Source organism: Falco rusticolus, chromosome 8 (genome assembly GCF_015220075.1).
Source record: "Falco rusticolus isolate bFalRus1 chromosome 8, bFalRus1.pri, whole genome shotgun sequence".
Taxonomy (NCBI): Eukaryota; Metazoa; Chordata; class Aves; order Falconiformes; family Falconidae; genus Falco; species Falco rusticolus.
This window is the reverse complement of record NC_051194.1, coordinates 21,801,070-21,815,763: the sequence shown is the minus strand read 5'-3', so window position 1 is coordinate 21,815,763 and position 14,694 is coordinate 21,801,070. Positions and strand designations below refer to the sequence as shown.

At 38.0% G+C, this 14,694-nt stretch overlaps 1 protein-coding gene across 19 annotated transcripts in view; it reads right to left on the bottom strand.

Moving 5' to 3' along the window:
• The window catches only part of BAZ2B (bromodomain adjacent to zinc finger domain 2B), a 156,313-nt gene that overhangs the window by 50,327 nt on the left and 91,292 nt on the right, over nucleotides 1-14,694 (bottom strand). For 12 of the 19 annotated variants that reach the window (XM_037396322.1, XM_037396306.1, XM_037396304.1 and 9 more), the window contains 7 exons: nucleotides 13,113-13,319; nucleotides 12,056-12,454; nucleotides 9,084-9,693; nucleotides 7,500-7,796; nucleotides 5,089-5,149; nucleotides 4,410-4,518; nucleotides 4,033-4,134 (listed from right to left, as the gene is read on the bottom strand). In XM_037396322.1, coding sequence (XP_037252219.1) covers nucleotides 4,033-4,134; nucleotides 4,410-4,518; nucleotides 5,089-5,149; nucleotides 7,500-7,796; nucleotides 9,084-9,693; nucleotides 12,056-12,454; nucleotides 13,113-13,319 — 1,785 coding nt within the window. The remainder of the gene's footprint in view (nucleotides 1-4,032; nucleotides 4,135-4,409; nucleotides 4,519-5,088; nucleotides 5,150-7,499; nucleotides 7,797-9,083; nucleotides 9,694-12,055; nucleotides 12,455-13,112; nucleotides 13,320-14,694) is intronic. The other 7 variants (XM_037396314.1, XM_037396319.1, XM_037396309.1 and 4 more) reach the window with 3 other exon arrangements.

Here is a 14,694-nt window from a genome sequence, read left to right as displayed (position 1 = left end):
CAATGTTACTACAGACAACAAATACACCGAAGAGAAAGAGGGTTACAAGAGACCATGGATGTATATTACATTTTCCTAACGCTTCCCAAAAGAGAAACCAGAGGCCATCAAATGAAGCTAGTAGCAAGTCCAATAAGCAGAAGGAAGATGGTGTTTCAAGGAATGGAGAGAAGACTGTCTAATATTCTGCCAAAGGACACTGTGGATCCAACAAGTTTCCACAAGTTTACAGAGAGAACAAGACAAAACTTGTCCAGAACAGAACCGTTAAGGGTTAAGCAAGAGGTAATTAACATCTGTATTTTGTGTTCAGATATCTTAAAATCTGACCCAAAATATATTTCTGCTAAAGTAATGCACAATCTAATATTCTGTGGATTTCCAATATTCCAAAGATAAAAATATGGGTATTGTGCCCCAACACAGGAGAATCAGGGGCTCCCATAAAATCTAAGCTTCACCACACGAACATTAGACGAAAAAATGTGAATAACATTTTGAAATGTTGTGGTTTATTGTTTAAACTAATCAAAATAAGAACTTAATTAAATTTCTCACCTTCAGGCATCTACCATCTATTGCAATACTGTACTATAATCAGGACATTTGCCAAAGACACACCAGGTAGCTATGCACTGAAGCAGAACCAAGTTCAATGCCCGTTATTATCCAAACCGATGAAGAAAACCACAGGTACTTTGCAAGAAGCAGACATGCTCATTCATTTCAGTGTAGATTTGTGAGAAAAAGTTAACAGAAGCTTTCTAAAGTGAATTCCAGAATTCAGAATAGGACAAACAGTTTCTAGAAGAGGAAGCAAATAATTACTACTATATTACAAACACATGTAACAGCTGATTTTATAGTTGGCTGTTCTGTATAGTATTACTATTGCGCCTGTAATGAACATTTTAGACTTCTTTCTCACAGAGTAAGTCTCTTAAGTACACAACAGTAAGCTTAAGAATTGGCTTAAAAGGTAGACTTCATGACTTATAAAGATGCTCTGTGTGTATGTTCTGAGGTAGCACTGTATTTGGACACTCTGAGAAAGACTAATTTACATCAGAAGTTATTCACACTAAATTGATGGAGAAAAGTAGTTTAAGCACTTTCCTCCCTTCCCAGGCAAGTATTCAGACTCATTGGGGAAAAAAAAAAAAAAGTTATTTTCATAGCTTCATACAAAATCTTACTGGGAAAAAAAAATTCAGGCCATGTTTAACATGACTTAACGATTACTCCCAGAGAGCTATATCCAGGTTAAAAAGTCTGTATTTTGCCCTTGTTGATACTTCATCTTCAACTAAAATAGATCTCACTGGAACTGCATGAAGAGTCAAGTTTTCTTTTAACTACATAATGACCCTGCGAAGGAAAGGCAGAGAGCGCTGGGAGTGCTCAGCCTGAGGGAGGGGAGGCTCGGGGGATCTCACCCATGGGTGTAAACACCGGGAGGGAGGGTGCAAAGAGTGGAGAGGATGGAGCCAGGCTCTGCTCAGAGGTGCCCGGTGACAGGACCAGCGGCAGTGGGCACAAACCAGAACACAGGAGGTTCCCCCTAACATGGGCAACTCTGTCGCTGCCGTGAGGGTGACTGAGCAGTGACACAGGTGGCCCAGGGAGGCTGTGGAGTCTCCCACCTTAGGGGTTTTCGACAGCTGTCTGGACACGATCCTGGGCAACCGGCTGCAGATGACCCTTCTGGAGCAGAAGCCTGGGCAAGGTGACCTCCAGAGATCCCTTCCAACCTCAGCGGTTCTGTGATTGATACTCTTGCTGTTATGTATTAATCAAAGCCAGCAAGACACAATCTTAGGGCACAGCACAGTATCACTCCACAACACTCTCTTCTACCTACTACTTGCTGCAGTATTCCTACCTAGATTACTTGAACTCACAAGGACCCATACCCTCTCCATAACCCCAAATAACATTCACACTAGTGTTTCAAAACCACAGCAGTTTAAAGGCTCCAGGTCCTGTCACTGAATTTCCACATTTGCCAAACTTCATTCTCCTCACCCTGCCTTCCGTGGTTCACTTGTGCCAGATATACTTCTTTAAAGCAGTTAATCACCGCTTTCAATAATCTGCCATATCTGACTGTACCCGGAGACAGAAACACAGGTGCTATCAGACCCACATGTATTTTTGGCTTGCTATAGGTAATTCTTCAATGTAATTGGTTTAGCCCTTAGGTAATTTTCTTTACATCTTGTTCCACCTTTGAACTTTGTGAAACTTACCCAATCACTCTGTATGCATGTTGCATGTCTCAAAAGATGACAGAAATATATAACAAAGAAAGGAAAGAGTAACCATGAAAGGCTACACAGAATAATTCAAATTACAGGAAAACCAGTAATAAAATTCCTGGCATTACCTCCAAACATCCATGACGATATGTTTATCACATACTGTTTTGAAGCTGGACAACTAAAAAAAATTCAGTAAAAAGGGTGCAAATTCTCTTCATGAAGTACCAGTATCACATATTGTTCTACCAAGTACATGTTATCAGCCTGAGTGTAGCTCCACTGTTTAAATTAAAATCTCATTGAAATTTTCACACACAAAATGTAAATGTTTTAGCACACCTGAAGCAGCTGCCTTTGCCCCCTTCCCCCTGCCTGCCCCACCAAAAACTTTTCCCTTGTCTAACCAAGTCTCAGTGGAACCTACCATAAACTATACAAGCGGAAACTACAGCAAGATTGTGTACATCAACTTCATGTTCTTATTGCCAACTGTGCCTACAGAAACCCGCCCCTCCCGATGCCTTCATTCTCAAGTGTTCAGTATCAAAAAAGGGCAAAAGCTGCAAAACACCTCATGAATGAAAGAGGAGAAAGAGATAACTAGAAAAGGGGACAAGACTAATGAAGGAATAGAATAGATGGGCACAGGCACAAAAAAGGTGACAGAGTAAAAAGACAGCAGATACCCTGACATTATTGTGCTCACAGCGTAAGGAATTATTTCAATCAAGCCATTCAGGCACATAATGAAGTTCACAACTACATGAACTTGTAATTGTTGATTTATGAAGGCCAAACATGAAGAGGATTTAGCGATGCTTTACCCTGAAAGCCAGGAATCAGGAAGCACCACCTAGAAGCAGCTGCTTACTATGAACTCAGTCTTCATTGCTTTTAAATTTATACTATTTAAATGTTACGTATTTCTACAGGGTATCACATGGACATAAGACTTAACTAGAGCCTGAATTTAAGACTGCCGAGAGCCCGATGTCTGTCCACCTTCCTGTAGTAGCATATTCAGTATACTTATCTTTTAAAGAAGCAAACATATTCAATTACAGAAGTCCAAAATTTTTCATGCACATCCTGAAGAAGTGGCAACATGACCAGAATACAGTTACAAAGTATGGCACAAACATAATATTCATTTCCTTAAAATTCTAATTTTATACTTATCCTTGTGTGGTTTATCCTCACAAAGTCTAACAGTTCTACCACTGTAAAGCATAACTAGTATAAATCAGCTTTTCTTCCCAGAAAAAGCTCATGCTTTAGGAAGCTTAAGACTGTATTCTGGATACAGAAATCACTTCTATATAAACACGGATTTTGTGTGTGTGTATATATATAATGCATATGAATACATGAAAAGAGTGTGATTTAACGCATACACAAACTACTATCAAAGTTATGTTTATACAGTAAAGGAAGAAGTAAGAGCTCTAGTCAGAAATATCTAAATACTGACTAAGATAAAACATGTAGCTCAGAGTTCTTTTGTACTAGACAAATCCAAGTTTCGAGCTGATCATAAAGCATGCTGAGCTCCTGCAACCTCCTAATAAAATCACTGAGAGGAGCAGTTTTCAGCACTGCCCAGGATCAAGCTCTCAGCATCTCAATATAACTACTATTAAGAAATACGCACAATTTTTAGAAAGAATTAGCTAAGAACAGGCAATGCTTCCGTTTGTAGCAAAAATTACTTCAACTAAATTTAAGTTAAGGTTCCTTGGATCAAAGACTTTACTTTTTAAAAAGTGGATACCTGCGGTCCATCTCTGGCTTCATAGAAGTCACCCACTCCTATTTTTGCACTGAAGCTGAAATTGTCCCTTGAGATATCCATTATTCCATTTCTGCTGAGATACTGAAAAAATCACATATTTTTCCACTTCAGCTTGTAAACAATTACAACTCAGCTTTGATGTACAGCTAACTTAGTGAGTGTAATGTTTTGCATATTCTATCAAAGGGATATGCATTTATAGGAGATCAAATCAGCAACAGGCTGAGATACATTATGCCTCATATCACAGGATGTTTTGAAATAAGTATCTTTATTGGAGGGAAAAAAATGACATTTCTTAATTGTAAGCATGCTTAGTAGCATTAGAACACAGATGTTAAAAAAAATTAATGTACCTTTACTACTTCAGGATACTGTCTCAGCTTCTTTCCACAAGGTGCAAAATATGCCACTTCTCCTTGAAGACGACCACCGAAGTTTCTTATTCGGGTTTCTCTTTGCCAACTAGAGTAATATGAAATAGTTGCACACAATAATACACTTTTTAAAAAGTAATGTAAATTTAAGATTTTTACATAAAAGGAAAAAGGCACAGAACTAAAATGTAACAAGAGTATCATAAATCAGATAGGCAAACCCAGAAACGGTTATTATCCAAAATTGTTATTAAATTGTTGTTAAAATTGTTATTGTCCAAACTGACTATATAAGGATTTACTGGAATCAAGTTACTTCAGATATTACCAGATTTAAAATGGCTTAGAACTACATTTCATGGAGTTATTTGGAGTCTATACTGGCTCAGATCTAACCATCAGGATTAATTTCCAGCGGCAAAACTGCTAAGAGAAAGGTCATGGTTGTAAAAGAGCAAATCTAATGCACAAAAATTAACCTATGAAGTATGCTAACACTTTTAAAGAGCTCCACAGTCACTCTCAGCTGGAAATCTGAATTGTTCAATCCCTTTCCTCAGTATTCAGCCTCAAATTCTTTTCAACAGTCATTTCTCTACAAACTGACTTTTGAAATATTATTTCCCTTGAAGGAATAGCAAGTATATACACAACCTACCCATATTCAAGAGGAACACGCAACTCCCGTTCATCTGTTACTCGTCGTCTTTTTGAAATACCTAAAACAAAATTTCTGATTAACACCTAAGAGAATTTGCAAAATGAAAACATGTTCCTCAAATATACTTTTTATTCCTACATCCCTAAACCAAAAGATAATTCATTTCTACACTCTAACCATTACACACCTCAACTACCAAGAAAATTAATGTAACTATTATCCCCCTGAAAAACATTTTCCTCTAAGCTTCCTTTAACAACATCTTCTAAAATTGTAAACAGAAGAAAACCTAATTATGCCATACTGAACTGTTTGCCTTGTTTGGCTCTCAGATATTGCTAAAATAATTCCTTGCACACCTGTTTTTCTATTGTAGACCATATTTAAATTTTTTCAGTACAGAAGAAGAAAATGAAAACACTCTTTACTTTAAAAATCCATACAGTATAACAGGCTTAGCCTTCAAAGAACACTGCATGTAGACTGCAGTCAACTGCCAAATGCAGAAAATTTTCAGGATTATTCCAGCTTTTCAAAGTTCAAACAGATGTTGTGTTTGGTGCTAGTCATGAGACTGAATCGATAATATGATAGAGGCAACCACCAAACACAGGGTTTAGAGTGCCAAAGGCTGATACTTTTCTCAGGCCCCTCTGAGCATGCTGCAGGACAGGAGCTGTGTACATAGACAAGCTTTTGGAAGATAGGTTTCTCAAGAAAGGTAGTTTGGACCTTGTGTAAACAATGTGACATATCTCCTTCCCTGTGGAAATGGACATGAGAGAGCATCGTCTGCTCAAAACTTGCTCCAATCTCTTACAGTCCGAAGGAGTATCATACTGGGCCAATGGCGCAATGGCACAGGTTTCCAGCTGAGATGCCTGCATGATCTGGAAGCAACTGCCTAGAGTTCCCTCCAGAAAGCACTGCAGAATTGCCCACGCTTGAATGGCAAGCTTCTTGGACATGTCTGCACTCTTAAACTACCATGACTGTTATCTTACTTTTAATAGTCACAGTGGAGGGAGGGAGATTGCTTGTCCAAATACAATGAATCGAAAAGATGAGTTGTGCAGTGACAAACAGGTACTAAGAAGAGACAAAAGACCTCTTCAGGGAGGGACTAGCTTTAGCTAAAATGGACACAAAAATACTTTAATTGTATGACTGAAGAAGTCCTACATCTAAATCATGGACTCAAAATTAGTTTATTCTACCTCCCACCTATATAAACAGACAAAAATCCACTATCAGCCTTTTCAAAATACCTTAAAATCAACACAGATTCCTGAGGAAAAATATCAACATTTTAATGATCTGGATTACACCTAATGTATAGGAACTCTTTTACAAACTGTGTGATTAACAGGCCTGTTTCTGTGAAAAATATTAAGTAGATCACATTACACTGCCTCAGAGGTTAATGCCCTTGATGACATGGAAAGAAATCCCTATTCCACTGGACATAAATATAAAAAATATATATCTGAAATCTGTTCACTTGCATGTTAATTAAGTATCAAGTTTCTAATTATATGTAGTAAACACGCAATTTCATTTAACTGTTACCATGCAAATTGAGAAGTATGATTTTCAGAAAAGCATTCTTTTCTGTAGCAGTAGTAATTACTCAAATCTTACAAATCAGCCAGCAAATGAGGGATTATAAACACTATATAACATCACGCAAACGCTAAATGTATTTTTCATGAACCTTTTAAAAATAATTCCTTGCAAGTAATCCACAAATTCTACTGAGAATTTTGTAAGCATAACAAAGTTAGATTTTAACTAAATACAGTTATTAAATTTGTTGAGGAAGGGGCAGAAATTTAAGATTCAGAATGCAAGCTATGATGCTCAGAAATCAGAAATAATAACAACGTTTAGAATAAAATGGTAAATAACAAACACTAAACAATGAAGTGTTTTTAATGTAATAAATATAAACTCTGGCTATTTCATCCTACCTTCTCTCAAATAACAATATGAGCTAAAACATCCTGGACTAAATGTAATGCTCATGTCTTGAGAACTTGCAATTCTGCTGACTGATTTTAACATCTGTTGCAAACACTCGTGAAAAGCTCACAGAATCACTGAACAGCCCAGGTTGGAAGGCATCCCAAGAGATCATCTGGCCTAGCCTTTCATGGGAAAGGGAGCTTACATGAGATTATCTAGCACCCTGTTCAACCACATCTTGAAAACCTCCAGATCTCCAGTGATGGGGACTCTACCACATCCCTGTGGAGGCGGTTGCAGTGAATGACTGTTCTCAATACAAAAATGGGGGGGTTTAGGTTGAGATACCACTTCATACCAGTGTCTAAACCATTTTATAACTACTTTTACATCACATGCTGCTTAGATGTTACACTGTACTCTAATAAAAGACATTCAGATACCACAGTGTGTACTTGGTGTAAGAGCAGATGGTGCTGTCCCAAGGAAAACCGCAGGCTGGGACTCAGGACATAAGGCAGCTGGCGCAGAGCTTGGGGTCTTTGCTACTTGAAGATTAAGTGGGGTGGAATGAGCTGCAAGACCAATGGAAGAGCTCTTCACAGAGGATGAAGTTTTACGCCGTTTCAGTGGAGGTTTTTCTCCCTCAGTGTCTGTATCTGATTCATCTTGGTCTTTATCATCCTCGTCATCTTCATCCTCAGACCCTTCTGTATCTGACTCAGAATTGCTGTCAGACTCTGTGTAAAAAAAGAAGTGTGGCAAAAGGCACATTATGACTTTATAACTACCAGCAAATACATTTAAGCTCTAACACCTGCAAAGTCTTTTGTCTTATTAAATAAGAAGCTTTCCTAACTTTATTTTTTTTTGTATAACATCTCTGGAGTATAAATAGGTGGTTATAATTAACTACCTAAAATTTAAATGACTATATGACAGCATAAAGTAATTCTGCATGATAATGCACTGTTGTTTCAGATGGAATTCTTTGCTTTTCCATGAGGAGATGAGAGACAGAAGGTGCAGTATTTTAAAAGATTTGTTTACCCTAGAATAAGCTACAGCTATGACATGTGCCCTGTGAGCCAGGCAGTGGTTGAACACTACTGCAGGAAAGGCTCTTTACAGCTTGTGAAGCCTAGCATGAAGAGGAAGCAAATGATGGATCTGGGTACAGGCTGAAAGGTGTCAGAACCGGAAGTATGGCAACCTGGGCAAAGGAAGAGTTAGAGACAGAGTAAAGGGCAGACAGCATAAGGCGCTGAAGACAGGCTGCAGCTGTGAGGGAGAGAAAGAGGATTAGTATAAGGTGTGTCGATGAGGGGGAAAGAGAATGATGAAGGTGAAGCTGGACCCAAGGGATACGTGCACACAGGGGAGCACAGAGTTACTAGGAATACACTCAACTTTAACAACAGGCCTTGCCTTTCTGTATTGCTTCAGAGCCTTTGAAACAGTAGTCGGAATGCTATCCATGAACACTGCAGCCCTTACAACTGTCCTGGTACTTTTATCTTGCTCATTGACTACTGTGCTCCTTGCGTGAAGCCTGGAAATGTACTTTTCTTGCCACTCTCGACAATTTGAAGGCCTTTGTTTAGTCCCGCTCAGGCTGGACAGCCTGTTCTGCAGATGGCCTCTGCCTGCCAGAATAATTAACCATCAGCCAGCCTATTTTCTCCATCTCCTTCCCCAGCACCCTGCCACATGAGCAGTACACAAGCTGCAGGCTGGGTAACTGATCTGGAAGGTAGGTCTCTGCCAGCCTTTCCTGAAGGCTGGGGAGCCATCTTACCAGGACAGCTGAAAATATACCTGCCATATGACCAAGGATCGGAACACCCAAAATATGACTTTGGATATGACACAATGGGAGACGTGCTACTTTCCTACTGTCTGTAGGACGCTCTGGGCCATGCCACCCCAAAAGTTCCTACCCCCATTTTAACGTATGGTGGGAAATGCATGTTTTCAACACTCAAAAAATGAAGTTTCTGCTTTTCCTATTAAAAAGGTTAAACCACCTGATTGGCTATCATCAGAATCATCATCTTCATCGTCCTCATCTTCATCTTCATCATCGTCGTCATCGTCATTTGAGTCGTCAGAGTCCTTACTGCTGGGGGCATCTGAGTCTACCCCTCTGAACTGCTCCACCACCAGTTTTGCAGAATGAAGGCGGTGTTGTGTTTTTACTGCGTTTACTGCATTATTGCTGACTGGTTTATCCTTTCCTGAACCAGGTAACACAGGAGAGGTAGAGGGCATAACAGGTGTCCGGTTACCAGCTGTTTTTTTCCCACATGCACTCAAGTTTACTGGCAAAGAAAAGGGGGCACTACTAGAAATGGCTACACTTTCATTGATCTTGGTCTGGGATTTCAGTTTCGTAGTAAGCGCAAGAGGAGCCTCCTGGATGACGCTCTGAATAACTCCATTGGGTTGGTGATTACCTAAAAGTGCATTTGTCAGGAATGGATTAGAATGGTTGTTTTCCAAGGATGTGAGTTTTTGATGAGCTGGTGAACTAGATGTTGATTTGGGGCTTGACAAAGCTGCAATAACCTTCTTCAGGTTCTTAGATGATTCCTGTTTCTTTAGCTGTGCTGCTGGGAATGTCTGTTTATATTGTTCCTAAAGAAATAAGAAGACAGAGGAATAAAATGCTGACATTTTATTTTTTTTAGTATGCAGGCAGGTGAACTCTATGAGATCTTAAAACATCTGCTAAGCTATTTTTAGCAGGTCAAAAGTAGGTGCCACGGAAGAGATGAGTAACTACAAGTTATGTAAGTCGTGATTTTCACTGTAAAACAAGCAGAAAAAGACATACTGAACTCAAGATGAAGCCGATCTAAATTATGCAAGGAAGCTTTCTCACTTGCTACATCACTCTAGACTGATTTTCATAAAGATATTAAGCATCTTGAAAAAAGAATTTTTTTTAAAAGGATTTATATGCTGGCATAGGAAAAACCCCACTTGTTACTCATTTCAGCACATAAAAATCTCAGTAGTGAATGTCAACTTAGCTTTAGTAGTTTGTTCATTTTAAAGCACAAGGTAAATACAACACTCTAATGGCTACAACACTAGCAGAAAACCAAGAGAAGGGTCTTGGCATAGAAAAATATTTTAAAAAATGGGGAAAAGGTATTACTCAGAAGTACTGTGATATGCTAGCTTTTTAACTCTGAAACAGTAGTACTTGAAAGTTCTTAAGGTAAAACTTAATCGGTAGTGGCTGACAAATGCATGTAAAGTTCACACTGTCTTTACTGTCAAGACACTTCCAAGGAAAAAGAAAATACATAATCTTTGATGGAGAAAAATTAATAGGATGGATAAAGATGCTGCATTTGAAATATTTTTTTAAATATTAAGTCAAATACAATAAATTATTGAAGTTACTAACATTTAAAACTGAGCATGAAATTATGAAAACCTGTAAAATAAATATTCACACAGTGCATGTTTCCAGTAAAAATTTTAAAGAAATCAAATGACTAAATGGGTGATGTATCATCAGCTAAAGACTCATAACCTAAAACTGACAGCAGAAGTCTCTTCCAATGTCAAAGACCTGTGTTTTCATAATTGTAATTTATTTAACCATTCCAGGTAAATGATTAACTAATGAATTTTACGAAGTAACTGGGAGTTCAAAGGAAAAATATTGTTTCTCTTCTGGTCTAGGGATAGAAACTATGTGATAAAAATATTTTTCTGCCCTCACCAGGGACTGAGTGTAGCTATGTTCAGGGTTCAGTTTACTCTTCACCAATACTACTTAGTTTAAAATAAAGTTGATTTGTAACAATGAAACTTGCCTTGGTAAATGCACTTTTTTGTGTGTGTGTGTGCGTGTAAATATATATACACACATATATACCTATCAAGCCTCAACCCTTCTAAAATGCTCGATTTTTATTCTCTTCTAATCTAACTGAATTGAAATCATGAACATTCTCCACTAGTCATGACAATCACCATTAACAAAATAAACTGAGAATCTAGAAAGAATTTTTCTGAACTACAGAACTGCTAAGATAGACACATCTAAACATTCCGCAGATTCCTAACCAGGAAAAAGGAAAATCAAGATTTATTGCGATGGCCATACTGAGTTTTAATAGCTGTCAGTGCACCAATATCCTTCTGTCTTTAAATAGCAAAAAATTTCCAAGATTAAATCTAACTTTTTTTTAAAAAAAAAGAAGCTTTCAACTATTTTGTTGAAACCAATTATTAAACAAGGTAATTTTAATTACTTTGACTTAAAACTATCTGACTTAACACAAAGCAAAGCCATGCTTACATACTGGATAGGGAAAGTATTAAATCAGAGTACTGACTCAAACTAGGAACAGCACAGAGAAAATATCCAAAACAATTAACCCATGAGTACTTTTCTTGTTTTGATGTTGATTTTAGCTGCTCATCTTCCTTAAGAAATGCATGACAAAATCCTTTGCTTTCTCTGTACCCATTACCCTCACCACTACAGTGATTGCTTTCAGCTGAGCTGTAAAGTTCTGCTGTGTGATGAGCATGAAACTCAAGTTTGGCACGATGTGACAGTAAGTTGTGTATACGATCACACTGTGTATACATTCGGGCATGCATACATGAACTGCCAAATACATGACTCTTCTCCAAGATGAAGTTATGGAATAGTTCAGAGCACTTGTAATGCAGAGTGGATCAACTCCAAAATTAAAGCATATTATTTGCTGCTCTTTAAAAAAAAAGTAGCAGCAACAGCAACAAAAAAAACCCCAAAAGAACAACCACCACAGTTCTACCCACAAAATTTGTGTTAATTTACATAACTCAGAAATCTGCATCAACCCTAAGAACATGATAAAAAAAACATGATATGAAAATAAATATACACATAATTTAAAAAAAAATCGTATTATAGCAGAATGTTGCATCTCATTAAGCAGTCAACGCAGGTTACAAATGATCAAAAAAACAGTCATTTTTTACTCACCCGTTTTGATCTTACATCGCTGGTCAAAGAGATAGATTCTTCAGAGGTATTTTTATTCCCTGCTTTGAGTAGATCAGGGGAAGGAACTATGAGTTTTAAATAGGTTTCCTTTTTGGCTTGATGTACCAAAGACAAAGGTTTCACATTGGGAACCAATCCTGTAGACTGTATTACACTTGTGTGTTTGTTCACAGATTCCTCCTTTGCCTGAGAGCTTTGGAAAATAAACGGAAGCTGCTGTGACAAAACCTGAGGCTGCTTCTGCTGGGACTGGAATGATGAGTGAGTCTGGGAATCAGACACAAGAGGTATCTGCTGGTGTGGTCTTTTTTCTTGGGACTTTTCATGTGGTTTTTGTCCATCACTTTTCGTATCTGTTACACCACTATGCATTAGCACCTGCAAAATATATATTTTCAACCGTTCACATGAGATCAATTAAAGATCTTTTTAAAAAAAAAGTACATCATCAGTCCCCGTGAAACAATTATACTATTCTTGACAGAGGATGAGCAATAGTAATTTTTAAATCAGTCTTGCCATATATTGTTTAGGGATTTTTTTCCACATATAGTTTCAGCACATGAAAACAACATTTAGTAGAGGAGGAGTACTAAACCATGGTTGGTTTTAAATGTATTTTTGACTGTAAACTTAAAAGGATACCCAAGATTCCAATTTTGTTCTTCTATTGGCTCCCAGGAAAAGTAGTAGCTCTACTAGGAAAAAAGCAACTGCCAAAGCAACATCCATAGAAAGATATACTTCCAATATGCTATCAGCACACAGCACTTAATTTCTTTCGATTTCCCGCTTTATAACGAGTCTACTGACTGTTAAACTCCTAGCCCATAAAGAACACCACCACACACATAAGCATGCACACAAAGGAAGCAAAAAGAAAACCCAGAAAACCCTGAAGCAAAACCAAAAGGAGTATTCTTAGCATTCATTAATGTGCAGTTAAATAACCGCTCGCTAGTACGAACGTGAACAGGTCAATTTGTCACAAATGACTTTCAGTGACAAGACTGAGCAGAAGAGCAAGGTGTCATACCTTGTTCTTGTTTTTGCAATGTGCTTCATTTTCAGAATCAGATTCATCATCTTCACTCTCTTCAGCACTCTGGTCCTCCTCCTCTTCTTCATCCTCCTCTAGATCATCGGAGTCACTACTGCTTATGCCTTCACTTGAGGTGTCTGAAGAGGAGCCTGAATCACTGTCGCTGTTACTAGAGCTTTCCACCGCTTTTTTTCTGGGCTTCTACCAGGAAGACGAACGCTCTATTAATAGTTCAGCTTTAATCTGTTATATCTTATTACTATGCGTATCTTTAAAACAAAAACACAGTGAGACTTTGGAGTAAAGCTGCAATCCCTGAACACAAGTGCCTGCCTTCGCAGAAGACTGAAGAGAAAAAAGTGCTGCACAAGATGATGAAAATGAAAAACTGGTCACAAGGTTCTACTAAAGTATTTTTCTGACAACACACACCGACAGAACAGTTGGCATCACTATATTTCCAAGCAATATATTAAATTTTACACCTAGAAAAATTGGCCTGAATTCAAGGTCTTGCAAACCTCAGCAGAATTTATTGCTTCCAAAAAAATTTAAAACAAAAAGCTTTATTGCAAACTAACATAGAAAGAACAATACATATTAGATTCATCAATATGTTTCAGCGATACATCCATTTAAATGTGTTACTGAACTTGAGTTTCACAGTATGCACTGTTCAGCAATCTAAGGTTTTGAGGACTGAAAAGAGTATGTTCATCACATTGCTTCTGAAATTTGCTTCTGAAAAATGGACCAAAATCTGCTGAAATACTCTGCCAACTATATTACATTTAAATTCTTGGAAAGAACAAATTTGCAGACCAGAATGGGAAAGTAAAAGCAGCAACACACAAGAATGTAGAAACAGAAGGTGTAAAAAACACAGGAATTCCAAAATGTTGATACGGCAAGATCAGGTTTTAAAGCGCAATGGATGAGGAGAGTTAGCTTTTCGGTGAGTTAACTAAAACTCATGTGTGTATTTCACAACCGTGTCTGAAGGAGGTACACATGGACTCAAGCTGTGAGACAGGCATGAAAGTATGTGTTACTACATTAAAGCATATTTAAGCATTGAAGAGTTCACAGAATCATGTTCGAAGGGAGAGCAACATGAAACAAGATTACAGGTGCCAGGCAGCAGCAGCAAGTGTTCTGTGGCATCTAAACAGGGCACGTGGAGTGCCTGAGGGAACTCTAAGGTTAGAATTAGACCAAGGGAAGAGAGGTAGACAGCAAATGTAGGTGACTGGAGGGCAAAGCGGCAGCAATCCTAAATAAAAACGCTGACAGAATCAACAGAGAAAAACTGCTTTAAAAAAAAAAAGTTTTCTTAACAAACCTTTCCCAAAAAGTTGACTATTTTTTTATGGTAGGTGCATCATGAAACAAGAAGCTAAGAAGAGCGAGCAATTTTATGTCAAAGATCCTTGTCTTATGAAGAAGAAATTCACTTAAATTAGTGGGAGAACATGACAAACTTTCTTCTAAGCGGGTGTACTGGTTTGGGCTGGGATAGAGTTTAATTTTTCCTCATAGTAGCTGCTGTGGTGCTGGGTCTGGAACCTGTGGCCAA